At 34.9% G+C, this 14,480-nt stretch overlaps 2 protein-coding genes and 2 long non-coding RNA genes across 6 annotated transcripts; 2 read left to right on the forward strand and 2 right to left on the reverse strand.

Annotated features, from left to right (window-relative positions):
- The first annotated feature begins 340 nt into the window (after positions 1-340).
- Positions 341-1,359, forward strand: LOC116346202. Its single transcript, XR_004201566.1, has 3 exons — positions 341-371; positions 494-688; positions 1,253-1,359. It is a non-coding gene; the product is annotated as an uncharacterized LOC116346202 (long non-coding RNA).
- A 1,789-nt stretch (positions 1,360-3,148) lies between these two features.
- On the forward strand, positions 3,149-6,702 carry LOC116346141 (zinc finger protein 568-like). Its single transcript, XM_031776063.1, has 4 exons — positions 3,149-3,397; positions 3,791-3,953; positions 4,055-5,196; positions 5,269-6,702. Exons 2-4 carry the CDS (start codon positions 3,796-3,798, stop codon positions 6,450-6,452), a joined length of 2,484 nt encoding a protein of 827 aa, XP_031631923.1. The 5' UTR covers positions 3,149-3,397; positions 3,791-3,795; the 3' UTR covers positions 6,453-6,702.
- A 3,066-nt stretch (positions 6,703-9,768) lies between these two features.
- Positions 9,769-11,493, reverse strand: LOC116346198. Its single transcript, XM_031776135.1, has 2 exons — positions 11,337-11,493; positions 9,769-11,175 (listed from the first exon to the last, which is right to left on the reverse strand). The coding sequence occupies exon 2, from the start codon at positions 11,170-11,172 to the stop codon at positions 9,850-9,852; it is 1,323 nt and encodes a 440-aa protein (XP_031631995.1). The 5' UTR covers positions 11,173-11,175; positions 11,337-11,493; the 3' UTR covers positions 9,769-9,849.
- Positions 11,494-12,271: 778 nt separating this feature from the next.
- LOC116346173 lies at positions 12,272-13,731 on the reverse strand. Of its 3 annotated transcripts, XR_004201563.1 has the most exons (8): positions 13,659-13,731; positions 13,500-13,597; positions 13,363-13,416; positions 13,254-13,289; positions 13,041-13,058; positions 12,850-12,883; positions 12,733-12,761; positions 12,272-12,662 (listed from the first exon to the last, which is right to left on the reverse strand). It is a non-coding gene; the product is annotated as an uncharacterized LOC116346173 (long non-coding RNA). The 3 variants fall into 3 exon arrangements; XR_004201561.1 differs by having other exon boundaries at positions 12,272-12,761; XR_004201562.1 differs by lacking the exon at positions 13,041-13,058 and having other exon boundaries at positions 12,272-12,761.
- Positions 13,732-14,480: the final 749 nt, after the last annotated feature.

Raw genomic sequence — 14,480 nt, forward strand, 5'->3', positions numbered from 1 at the left:
CGCCGGTGTTCGCATTTCAATATACCACTTTTGATAGTGTGTGTCAATTGAAAAGTAAAGCAGTTCAGTTGATAGCATAGAGTTGTATATGCCGTCGTTTGGCAATGCTGCTTTCGTTTATGTTTGACGTGAAGAGATCCATTTGTGGAGAGTTTGTACTTTGTCGACTGTTGAACGAAGCAAAAGTTCCGGTTCACAGCTTGTTGAATTGCTGAACACCGCACATCGAACGCACATCAAACATGGAAATGAAGGTATGTTCAGAACATTGTTTTTTCTATTTAACTGAGATTTTTTCCGTGAATAGCTATTTTTACCTATCTCACCGAACTGACTATTTTTTCGGAAAAAAAGCGACTTTCCACCGGAACGTGAGTGTTTTTTTCATAGAAATCATCATTTTTCTGTGCCAATTTGTTGTGACCCAATTGAGATACAGTAAGAGTGTGCACGTTACAGTTTTTTTTCACCATTGTGCTGTTTCTGTCCACAGATTTAGGATCGGCAGCTATTTCTAAAAATTTATCAAGGATCAGTTACCACAGCGATTCCATCAACATCGCGTGAAAAAAACTGGATAAAATCGGCGATTTAATCGGAATTTCGGACGAAGTAGCCGTTATAATGACTTGTACAATTGATGTTCATCATATTTTTGAGGTTAGATCATCATTTTCATTTATGCAAGGTGAGTCGTAGAATTCTCTCTTTTCTTCTTTTTTTTGAAATATTGTTGACATGATTTCATGCAGTGTGATCTCTTTTGGTAGATTTTTTTCTGTAAAAATGATTTTTGTGTAAAATAGGAGAATTTTCCATTGGATTTCTTGGCACGGGAATTTTTATGAATTCATCACACTTAAATGTATGATATAGAATTTACGATAACGGATTTTATGCCGTCTACCATAGCGCAAAAAAGTAGTTAAAATATTTTCGGTACAATTTTAATTAGACATCTTATAAAACTGTGATTTTACTTGATTTGGACATTTCAACGGAACTTTATGCGGGGATGGAGAAGAGGGAGTTTTTTGTGATAAATTGATTTATTTGAGTATGTATATGAAAAAATATTGAAATATATCAATTTATCTTAAACGATTCTCCGACGTTTGGGCGACCACGGGCGGCTTTTGAATTTTTGGGACTTTTGTCATAATCTAAATAAAATTTCAATTTATTATATTACTTTTCTTCTGAAATATTATTTTATTTATATTCGTATACCGAATTTTTTTCTTAATTTCAGGAATTTTTGTACAAACAATTGATAAATAAAATCCATCGTGTGTTGGGTTGATTTTGCGGCGACTTGTCTTAACTATTCCACTTTGATTATGGGCTGATACCAAGGATAATGGCACATCGAGCAAAAGTAAATAAAGCGGTAGCAGTATGTCAGTTGGGGTGTTATTTAATTGAAAAATTTCACAGTAGCATTAGGAAAATTATGGCTGAGAATATAAATGGGTATAGTCTAATTTATATGTGTTGTGTCTTAATGTCTCAGCTTACCGCTGAGAGATAGTCGAGTAGTTTCTTCGATAAAGTTTTAAGTTTTGACAAGACACCAAAGCAAGACACTCTTCCTTGCACCAAAGACACTCTCTAATCAGTAAGTTTTCTAAGTTAAGTAAGTTATCTATCTCAAATCAGTAAGTTTCTAAAGACTGTCTTTGAGAGACATAAGATCAAAAGTGTAGATTTGACGTTCCCAAGGGCTGTATCTCCGATTTTTATTCTCAATATGATTTAAAAATATTTAAATACTAACAAATATTTTCTTCGACTTTGATACAGGTGAAATTTGCGAAATGGGCAAAAAGGGGTCCAACTATGTGGAAGAGTGCTGAATCATTCAGCCTGAATGGTCAACTTTAGAGAAGATAAATAAGTCAAAAATCAGATTGCATGAGTTATTATGAAGATAACGAATAATTTTTGTAAAAAATATCTTTAAATTTATATGAAAAAATTATAAATGAAAAATGCAAATAAAATTGACTTGTTTAAGAAATGTTTTCCCTTTTTTATTCACAGAATTTTTCTCCGATGATTTATCTACTGCTGAAATATTACATATTCTCTTTCACTCTCAAAAAAACAAAAGATGAGATCCATTTAGATGAGAAATGTTAAGTTTCTAAAAATATGACAACGACCGTCCCAATGACAATTTTAGATTTCAATCTATTTCGATTTGAGCAGAGGCTGATTGATCTACCTATATTTCGAGAATTATATTTCGTATTGCTTTCTCTTTATTGAGCACGATATTTTATGTGATTTATGATTTTGATGTTTACCCATCATCACATCACAGTCGGCTATTTTGAGACGTTGGTCGTCTAAGTGAAAAATCGTCTTATTTTCTTCGAAAAATTATCATGTTGATAGTCGAAAACGTACCAAATTAACCGGTTGTGATAATTTGAAAGAATACCAGCCAATATTTTTACATAAATATTTTTATTTTTTCAATAATAAGGTATCATGGTTATTGGTTAGTGAAGGGTCATTTATGTCCGTTGCTTACTTTCAATTAAGAAACCAATAGAACCTCAATATCCCAGTGCCAACAATCATCTTGCACTCTGTCATAAATACGATGTCCATCAAATTGATCGGACTTAATATTCAGATTTCCCAATCACAAATTCCAAAGTTCAATGGACATACAATGTTGGAAAAACAACAGAATGTCTATTCAGGATATCTTTGAGTCCTTTTGAGTTGTAGAAGTCTTTTATATCAAAGAAACAGAGGCATTAAAAGAATTTTGCGGCAAAGCTATGCTGGCCAATAATGAGGTGTCAGCGACAGTACTGTTAAATACTGAAATAAATGAGATTGTATTTTCTATTTTATACCTTTTGCTTTGAATATTCTTATCAAACTAAATTCTGAACATGAAATAATGTTGAATTGCTCCCAATTTGCATATTTATATTTTTGATACCCCTTTGATTGGAACACTAAGAAAAAATTGTGAAAAATTCAACGCATTGGTACACATTCAAAAGTGACGCGTACTCAATTCAGTCGTACTCTCCACACCGTCGGTGCATTGAATGTAGAATGCTGTCAAGTTCATCGTTTGACGTTTACGTGAGAAGACAGTATTTCTGTGTATTTTTGTGCATCGACCACAACCAATTGTGTACGCTCTGTGAATGTTTTCATATTTTCTGTGTCATTTGCCTGAAAAATCCATCGAATTGTAATTGAAATTGAAGAGGATAGTTTGTGTTTCATCGCATAATAGTCATTCGTCGAAATTCGGAATAAATATCAACGAAATACAAAGTGCAAACTGTGTACTGCCGTGTGCAATTGATCCGCCAGATAGACAGACAGAAAGCAAGAAAAAGGGACGACAGATTTGTGTAATTGGGTAAGCAATTGATTTGCAATGGAATGTGTAGCAATATTGTTTTTTCGCAATCGGATGCATGTGTGTGAAGCAGTATTCAAAGCAATCGCGATTCAGACTCAGCGATAAAAAAAGTGTGTTTGTTTTGTCTGGTCGGTATGTTGTTTTCATTATGTGCAAACAGCATCATCTGTTTAACACACATACATGCATACAAATGACGCTCTGGCATCATGCGTGCTATAAAGAATAGAAAAAAAGTCGGTGGCAATAGATCATTGTCTCAATTCGGTATATTTTGTGATTTGTATAGAAATTGAATTATTTCATTCCGAGTTCAATTCGATTTGGTTCAGGAATGACAATTTTGCCGCAAAATTTAATTGAATGTCGTGAATGTTTGTGTATTTTCAGGAAAAATGGGTGAACATTGGGAAAAGGTACTAGACAACTATTGGTTTAACATCTTATGTACAACGCAGACATCGCTAGGATTGGTGGAGAAAGCATTTCAATGCAGCGCAATTTCATTTGATGAGAATTTCAAGGAAATCTTTTTGCGAGCAACGAATGACTGGTGAGGAAACTTTATTCTCAAATTAAGAGTGCTTCAATTGTGTTTGTCAACGTTATTATTTGGTCACTTAACTAAAACAATTGTATTCATGATATCCACAGGGTCACTAAAGCGTACGAACTATATCTCACTAAAACAAAGTTGAAGGAGCAACTCATTGGAGTTCGTGGCGGAAATGCTCCGTCAAATCATAATTTGGACAAAGATAAGACGACCACCGATACAAGCGGTGAGATTGTGATCAACGGATCGTGTAGCTGTCATCGGCCGGAGCTTGGCACTGCTCAATCTACATACAAAATAACACATGGCAATGGACGAGGAGATGGAAGCGCTATTTGTGTGACAATCATCATATCGAATCAGCCAGCGGACGATCCAAAGACAAGCCAAGAGGTCAATGTACTCGTCAATCGCACAGAATCGGATGGGGCCATGGATGATACAGAATCAATGCCAACCACAACGAACGGAATTGACGTGAGTGAAGACAACACTGGAAATGACGCATCGAACAAAGGAACAACGAGCGATTCAATGACGACAGACGAGACTAGTCCAGTCATCGGTGAATTAACCGAAGTCAACACAGTTGATGTTCAAGAAGACGAACCGATTCACTTCGATCTGCCGAATGGTATGACCATTGACGAACGCATCGATTTGATTTCTGAAAATACCGTGGAACCATCAGAAAACATCGACAGTGAAATGGATGGAAACGAAGCCCAGGAAGTGACAACGAATGAACCAGCGACTGAGCCTATTACAGCAGTGGTACGTGAAGAGATAAATGAAGTCACCGATCATCAATATGAGAACAATGCCATGGATGAGCCACAGTTATTGCCAAGTGATACGACAGAAAGTGACCAGAACGAAGAAAATATTGGAAATGGCAAAATCAGCGATGGAACAACGAATGAAATGATCGGAACAAATGAAGCAGGTCGAGATATAAGTGAATTAGATCAAGTCAACGAAATTGATGCTCTAGAAGCCGAAGCCATTCACATTGATATAGAGAACGGTACTATTGTTGACGATTTGACTCATGAAACTGCCGCAGCATCTCTGGAAAACATTGGCAATCAAATCAACCAAAATACCGCACAAAAAAAGACAACGAATCAACGTCGAAAGAGAAAAATTGCAGACGCATCGACATCGAATGGCAATTCAAAGAAGAAACGGAAGATTGCAACACGTTCGACACTGAAAACCATTCGAGAATCGATTTCAGGTGAGATTTTCAATCGAAATACTTGTAGAAATGTCAGTTTATTTAATCAACATCTATGTTATTTTCACACAGAATCGCCATTGATTGATCTGACATTTGATGATGCAGAGAGGTTGCAGCAGTCAAACAACGTGGATATTCAATCGGGTGAACGGAGTGAAAGCAATTCAAATGGTGCTGAACAACAGAATGGATCGGCATCAAATGGGAAATCCAAAACAAATTGTGAGTTTTGTAATTATGTAGCTCCGAGTGCATCAAAGCTGATAAGACATAGAAGCATCCACACTAGCGAGAAACCATTTGAATGCAACATTTGTGCGAAAGGATTTACTCGAAAAGACAATCTGAAAGCGCACATGATGCGCATTCATACCGGTGAATTGCCTTTTAAATGCAACATTTGTGCGAAGAGATTTGCTGAAAAGAATACTCTAAAGAAACACATGAGAACTCACGCAAAACAGTTCCCGTTCCAGTGCTCGATTTGTCGACAAGGATTCACGGCGAAACGGACAAAGGAGACGCACGAGAAAAACTGCAATCCACGTCGATATGAATGTTACTTGTGCAAATATTCTACATTGCACAAATCAAGCTTAGTCAGTCATATGTGCATTCATACCGTAGGCAGACCATTCCGATGTTCTCATTGTTCAAAACGATTCGCCAGAAAATCTGATTTAGAATCGCACCTAAGACGGCTTAATGACAAAGCGAAAGAACAAGTTGAAAAGCTTTTCACTGCCGAAGAACGGCTGGAGAGTGAAACCAATTCAAATTGCGTTGAACAACCGAAAGAATCGACATCAGGCGTGAAATCCAAAACAAAATGTGAGTTTTGCAATTATGTGGCCAAATATCCGGCAAATCTGATTGTGCACAGACGCATACACACTGGCGAGAAACCATTTGAATGCAACATTTGTGCGAAAGGATTTATTCAAAAGCAACATCTGGAAAGGCACATGAAAACTCACGGGAATCAATTCCCATTCCATTGCTCGATTTGTCGACAAGGATTCACGGTGCAACGGACAAAGATTGCGCACGAGAAAAACTGCAGTCGACAACTATTTGAATGTTACTTGTGCAAATATGACACCGTACGTAAAGGGAGTTTAGTCTATCATATGCGTAAGCATACCGTATCATTCCGATGCTCTCATTGTGCCAGACTATTCAGCACAAAAGCTTCTTTAAAATCGCACTTAAAACGACTTAATGAATATTGTATAAATGAAGTCACAGAATAAAAAGCTTTTGACTATTGAAGAGTGTCTAGAGAAAATGTAAGTACAAATCTTGTATTTGTTTTCATTTAAAAGAGATCATATGTTCAAACCACCAGAAAAAAGATCAAAAAAATGTCACCACTGAACGGGTTCTAATTAAGACGAAATGTATTTTGTAAAGATATCGAATATAAAAGTATTTCTTTTCAAAGAGAATTATTGTGAAAAATGGTGGAATCTTTCAAAGAATAAAACGAAGCTACAAAACAAATTCATTTGTCTTTCTTATTTTATTGTCAAACACATGTGCCTAGTAAAATATCCAAGACTTCAACATAGTATTTTCTTTCAGATTGAATATTAAATCGTTTTCATTACTTATTTTGACAACCAAAACATTTTATTCCAAATTGCATTGAAACTGAGAAATAATTAAATTTGTTTTGATTCAAGACTATTGATGTTGACTTCCGTTCATAGATATTCCCCTTTTCATATACTCATTCTTTCATTTATCGCTTGGACTTTTTCGACTGTCTCTTTGATTTATCGATTTAGTGCAGCTCAATGTCTTCTAGCGATATCATGTTCTATTTCAGAAAGGCTATTATATAGGTAAGTATCAAGCGATACGAGATAAATACGAGTGAACAGTTGCAAAACAACAAGACGATAAAAATGTCACTTCAAAATTATGGTAATTTTGTTTAATTTAATTTGATAAACAGTTCGTAACAGGATGCAGAAAATTGAAAAAAAAGTCTTCCAAAGCCTTGAACTTATGCTGCAAATTCAAATTAATGTTTTTTTCTTCTCTCAAATGATTTATTTGAATCAATATTTGTGTACTGTCTTTCAGTAAAACTAGAAGCACTTGAAAATAGTAATTTTATTGAGACAAAACAAACGATAAATTACATAGTAGTGCTTAGGTTCCAATTCTATTGTAACTCATGCTTTTTTGAACGGAAAACAAAATGATTATTGAATAGTTTTATACCAGAATAAACTTAAAAATAAAATAAAAAAAATTGTGTCTTAATTTCCGATTAATTCTAAAACTCGCTTCGTACCACTGAAATTGAAAATCGACCATTAAATCTTGCGAACTACTTTAATAGCCGGAAATCCATTATCAAAATCAAGTATCACATTCCAATTTGCGCCGAGACTTTTTTTCAGATCCGCCGAGCCGTCACGCATTTTGAAACCAAAGCTCGTCAAATGGAATTTGGCCATGAATTCAAGAACTTCGTCGACTGACAAATAACCACTAAAGTTGTTGAGTTCTTTCAACAACGGTAATTCCTTTGCCACGTCCGTCATGATTCTTTCGTTTATATTTGTGAGACCCGTTCGTCCAAAGGTGACTTTTTCGATGGTTCGATGCTTTATGAAAAAGTTCGACCACTGATATTTGTCAAGCAAACCATGATGTACAAAATGCAATGTGATTTCTTTGAGATGATTGAACGTTATCAAATTATCTTCCGAAGTCATCACCCGTAGATCTTGATAGTTTCCATCGCTGATGTTCATTTTTTTCAAAGAACTGGAATTGGCGACGGTTTCAACGCTTGGGAAGATGGCACCAAAATAGTCCTGAATTTGTAGACTTTCCAACCGTGTCAGCGTTTGGCATGTGTCCCAGAAATGTTTGCTCAAAACAATTCCGTCCAAGAATAAGCTGCGCAATAGTGGATTCTGTTCTAGCCAGGCTAAAATCTTTTCTGCTGGAATGCGACCGCGGTCAATAATTTTCAAATGCTGCAAGTGTGGGAGATGCTTTACCATCGACTTTTCTTCAACAGACGAACAGCAATGCAAACTACTGATTGATGGAAACCATTTGTAATAGTCCAGTTCCAACTGGCATTTGTGAAATTCAACATATTTTACGTTGGCAAATCGATTTTTTAGCAAGCCATTTTGAATGAGAGAACCATGGATCCGGATGACAGACAGTGACTTGAAGCTGTATTTACTAGAGTAGCTTATCAATTTGGCGCAAAAGTCACTGGAATGATTTATAGTCAGAACGGTGATTAAGTGACCGAAACAACGCAACAAACGCAATGCGATTTTCTTGTCGGTGATTCTGATGACATTGTCCGTTTTTTCAACTCTCGAACCACTCTGAAAATTTTTGTCTATTATGAATTCCATTTTTCCAAATTTGCTCTTGAAAGCCATGTCGGCGGCCGGCTTCAGTTGTTTGTTGGTATGAGCGATTCTGATGAAATCGACTAGGTTCAAATGCAGAAAAATTCCCTCCAGACAATCGTTCATAACGTCGGTGAGCTTCAAACCTTCATTCATTCGTGGACGCTTTGCTCCATTGGTTTTTCCTTGGTGACGTTTCACTCTCGATTTTCTTTTTCGACCAGCCATTTTCTGTAAGAAAACACAATAAAAATCAATGAAAAATTCATCATTTGATTATGTTGGAAGAACAACAACGCTAGTAGATACAAAAAATTACAGATCTTTCAATTCAGCTTGTCGAATTTTTCAAATATTGACATGACGGAATGTTCAAAAAAAGGCTGATTATGAAATATTTAATGATTCTTAAGAAGAGATTCCGAAGAAGGTGATGCAAGAACTTTGAAAATATCCAGGAAATATTGGAAATACATCGTCCGAACAGTTGGCTACAAAAATCAAAGACTTTCTATTTTTCAAATGTATGCTCACCTTTTTCGAGTTTTTTATCCAAAAAAAATCAGCTGCGATATGTTTGCTGTTTTCTTCAACACTTGTCTGGTTTTTTTCTTTCTTCAGCGCCAATTGCAATTTGCAAATGAAATTTTCTTCTCGAAGATTTTGCCACTCAATTTTATGCGAGAGGAAATAGTGCAAGACAGTACTGGTATAGTGAGCGTCCATAAATGGCGAAATCGTGTTCAGTTGCTTCCGTTGCACAGTGACTGTGTCGATGTGAAGGTGTAAGTACGTCATTGTGCAGTGCTCACGCACACAATCGAACCAATGACACTCGAATGTCTGATGGTGTTGTCGCTATCAAAAGGGATCTGTTTGGAGCTTTTTTCACATATCTGACGTAATTATCATTTTCGAATATTGAGCGTTCTGCTATAAATTCAAATTTTATTCGCCAATTGATTTATTTTCTTTTCAATGAAATAAGCAACATTTAATTATATGACAATTTTATTAAATCAAAAGGAATGAGTTACTCATCTTTGGATAGTTTGACATTAAATGTAATTTTATTGAGTTAAAGAATGGGAAAAATTATATCTGAACAGATTTATATGTCTTTTAAAAAAAGTGTTTAAGTTGTACGTCATAATTTTAATACTTCGAAGCGCTATTTTGCAAAAAATCCGAAATTGTTGCTATGGTGTCTTGAAGCTTGGCTGTCTGTTATACAAACATTGAAAAAAATCGTCCATTACATCTTGCGATTCACTTTAACTCGCGTACTATTGATCGATGTATGCCACTCTATGCCCAGACGTCCCTTGAGCTCGTCAAATTCGAACTCGTTCTTGAGAGTGAAACCGTAGCTCATCAATTTAAATTTGGCCATGAAACGAAGTACTCGAGGAATCGACGAATAGCAAGCAAAATTGTTGAATTCTTTCAGTCCCGGCAGTTCCAATGCGATTTCATTTACAATGCTTTCGTCGATATTGACATTGCCGTTGTCTCTCAATCCCAGTGTGACCTTTTCGATCGATTGATGTTTCTTGAAAAACTTCGACCATTGGAATGTGGTCACCAAACGCACCCAACCAAAATTCAATGTGATGTCCGTCAGATGATTGAACGATATCTGTGATGTCATCACACGTAGATCATTTTCATTTCTGAACGAAATTTCCAGTTTCTTCGGTGCATTCAACTTGGCCGCTGTGTCAACCGGTGTCGGGAATAGATCATCGAAGTAATCATGAATGCTCAGGCACTCCAGTCGCGAAAGGAGTTGGCACGTGCTCCAGAATTGTTCGGATACTTTGACTCCAGCCAAAAGTAAGGTACGTAATTGTGGGTTTTGATGTATGCAACGTAAAACCTGTTCGGCTGGAATGTGACGGTAGTCACTAAATTCCAAGTACTCCAAATGTGGTAGATTTTTTACAATGAACAGTTTATTGGCAAGCGAACACTCGATCAAATCCAAGCGGCGAATTGCCGGAAACCATTTGTTGAGATCCATATCCAAAGACAGTCCGCACACAAAAAATTCCACCTCTTTAACCTTGGCGAATGGCTTAATGAGCAAGTCATTTTTGATGAAAGATCGATAGATCCGGATGACAGACAGTGAATTGAAGCTGTATTCACTTGAGTAGCTGATCAATTTTGGACAAAAGTCACGAGAGTGCTTTATGGTCAGTTTGGTGATTAGGTGGCCGAAACAACGCAGTAATTGCAATGATGTTTTTATGTCGGTGATTCTGATGGTTGAGCTCTTTGTATCGAAAAATCGAGCTCGTTTGTCGAGTATGATTTCCATCTTGCCAAATTTTCGCTTGAATGCCATGTCGGCGGCTGACTTCAGTTGTTTGCTGGTATGGGCTATGCTGACGAAATCGACTGGATCCAAGTACCGGAAAATTTGCTCCAGAAAGTCGTCGATGAGATTCGTCAGATTCAATCCATCAATGGTAGTATCATCATCAACATCAATTCGTGGTTGCTTTGGCTCTGACTCGGGTGTGTTGGGTGTAGCTTGACGTTTTATGCCAACACTTCCTTGTGGATCACCCATTTTCTATAAGAAGCAAAGAAATTCAAAAAGTTTTTTAAATGTTCACTTCATAATATGTCAAAATTAAGCTCTATGATATATTTTGCTTGGTTGGGCTTAAGAAAAAACTTCAACGTAACAAGCAGCAGGACGAAATTGTGAAAAAACTAAAAATATATACTCACTGTAGTCAGTTTTATGGAATATCTTTGAAAAACTCACATAAATCTCTACAAATTGATTGATTTGTTGTATTGGCCTTGGAGATACTTGTTAAAACTAAATTTTTATGTAAAACTTATAACGATTTAACGAGGCGAAGATTTTTCACCGAAAAATATATTTGCTTTGCACAGTCGAAGATAGCGGAGACGAATGACAATGTATACAATGATTTGTGCGTTTTGTGTCGATGTGGTCGTGCGACTACTGAGTTGGACACACAAACAAACTGAAGCAATGACAGATTCGAATATCGAATTCGCATATAGTGTTGTCCTTCAAACAAACGTGTATAATCGAATACAACAGAAGCTCTTCTATGAAAATGATTAAGTGTCGAAACAAATGAATTTTTCCAATATTTTGTTCAATTACATGTGCTAGAAAAATGCTTGACTTCAATGGCATTTTCTCAAATTGATTTAATACGGTACGTTTATCTTTATTGCTTTTTCGGGCCGAAAAATCCAATTCAACTAGAAAAATTGCCATGCAATAATGTTGAATTTTCATCGCTTTGAACTAAATTGTAACATAACCCAATAGTTTTATTAATGCCATTCCATCGAGACATTTACAGGATGCGTGTTTTTGAAATCGCCAACGAAACATTCAAGTTAAGTGCCAAATAACAATGAGATTACGCTGTTTTATTAACACTCAAATTCAATCAGAATCACATTGCACTGAAAGACTAAGAAATGACCAAAATCTCTTTTTGAGTATAAAGAAAATTATGCTGAATCAAAATTAAGTACAGGTATGACTTTTATAAACCGTGCAGACTACAGAGTATACTGCAATGTATTTGGTTTTTATAAGAAGATAAAAAACAACAAAATTTTTTATCTGCAATTTCATATTTTTAATCAAAATTACTCATACAACGCACTATGTTTTTTAATTTCAATTGTAAATCGCATATCTTACTTTCTAATCAAACTCGGAAAGCAGAAGGCTTATGAATTAAAATATAGAAAATATGTTTTTATATATGCTGGTATTCTTATCACATTATCGTTGTTATGTCGTCATCAAAAGAATATGAGAAGAAGTTGTCCTACAGTCCAAACGAAACAAACCAAAATTTCCTCTTTAAATAAAAATGGAAGATACCTAGGGGAATTTATCTGTTCGCGAATATATATTATTTGATGGTACATATACTATGCATATTTTACAAATAATGCATTGAATGTACGTATCTTGCGAATATTTTTCGAATATTCGCAGTGAATATACGCAAAATATACGCAATATTCACAGTGTTTTGATTGAGATAAAAACCCCTAGGAAGATACAAAAAAAGGCTTGGATTAAATGACCTTGTTCAATATTACGATTTTTAGATCTTCTCACCATGCTTTACATGACTCTTCTTTTTGGTCCTGTTCGGAATATTGATAAAAAAATACATTTTGATTAAAATCATTTCATTTTAAACCCATGAGAGTGTTTTAAATTTTAATCTCTTACCGGAGATCATCATAACCAGGAAAGCCTCTAGGACCTACACGCACACAAAGAGTACAGATCAATGACATTCATTAAAATTTAATGTTTTGCTTCAAGCTCATAAAATTTAGTTTCAGAATTTTTTATTTAACAATTTTAATTGGCATGAACAGCAATGCGGTTGAAGTATCTTAAAATTTATAATCATTTACCTTTTTCTCCCTGTAAACCTATTTTACAATGCATTTTTACTTGATTAGTTTGCTTTTTTCACATTATAGAATGTATTTTATTTTTTTTTAAAATAAAATTAAACATAAATCGGACCAACCCGAACGCATTTTGAATTGCAGGCAATTCATCTTCATGACTAATGCCTTAACCAGTCAGTTTTCAGGGATTTTGTATTATTAATTATTTCTTACCTGGAACTCCAATAAGTCTCGGAAGTCCTGGGTATCCTACATAATAAAATATATTTTAGTGAAGATGCTATTGCATTTTAAGGAAAGATCAATAATTTCAAATTCTTACCTTGTATTCCAGGTGGTCCAACTGGTAGTGTTGATTTCAGATGCTCAAATTGCTCTAATAAAAAATAATTGGTGAAATTTATGCAAAAATGACTCGATCGAAAGAATCAATTTTTAAAATAGAATTTCGGTATGTACTTTTTACGACATTTTCGCAAATTTCACGAATCTCACTCTCAGTTGATTATTCAGCCAAAACGGAGCTCATAAAAAATAAACCCCCAAACAACAGCAATCTATTCAGGATGCAAAATATATTAAAAAGCTTTGAACTTCTTTGAAAATAAAAACACTCACTTTAACATTATAAAGTATTCTTGCTTCAACTTTAATAATTGAATTTTAAAAATGCTTGTAGCCGTGGCAGAGGAACAACTCAAACTGTGATCAAATATGAAATTCTCTATATTTAAATATTTGCTGAATTCCACCAGTTTTAGATATAATTATCAAGTTTCGAAGGCTAAAATTCCAAGCCCACGCAACTTTTCGAATGGTGTGTTTATTTATTCGTTTGAACATCGTATTTTCTTATCATTTTCTATTTAAAAGCATTGTTGAAATTGAGCTAACATTTCCGTTTCATTTGCGCTTGGACTCAAAAAATTTCGATAGAATATGTATGTAATTTCAAGCGCTCGTAAAAATTTGTCATCTTTTATTTGCATTGAAATTCTCAGAGAAAACAATAACAAATGTAATCAAATGAAATATATTTTGGCATATACGATATATATTTATAGTTATTGTCTTCCATCACGAATTCTAGGAAATTTTAAATGGAGATTATTTTCTATTTTGGTTGGGATGACAGAATGTTTTTCTCACTTTGATTTACAATTAAATAAAATGATATATTTTTGCACTGGCTGGTTTCCATTCAAGTTATGAGAATACTATGAATTTTGCAAACGTTCGGAGACATTTTCATTAATTACTGATAGCCAAAAGAGTTTTTGTTTGTCGATACAAAAGGAATATTATTGTAGCAATGGACACGTCAAGTTCATAGATAACAACAATTCTTTCACACAAGAGATAAACCCCACAAATTATTTTAGAATTCCTATTAAAAAAATGAATTTGTTAGGTTTCCTTATAAAATCGCAATATTTTAAC

The sequence above is a fragment of the Contarinia nasturtii genome, unplaced genomic scaffold (genome assembly GCF_009176525.2).
Source record: "Contarinia nasturtii isolate CC-2019 unplaced genomic scaffold, AAFC_CNas_1.1 Cnas_scaffold_1435, whole genome shotgun sequence".
In the NCBI taxonomy this organism is placed as follows: domain Eukaryota; kingdom Metazoa; phylum Arthropoda; class Insecta; order Diptera; family Cecidomyiidae; genus Contarinia; species Contarinia nasturtii.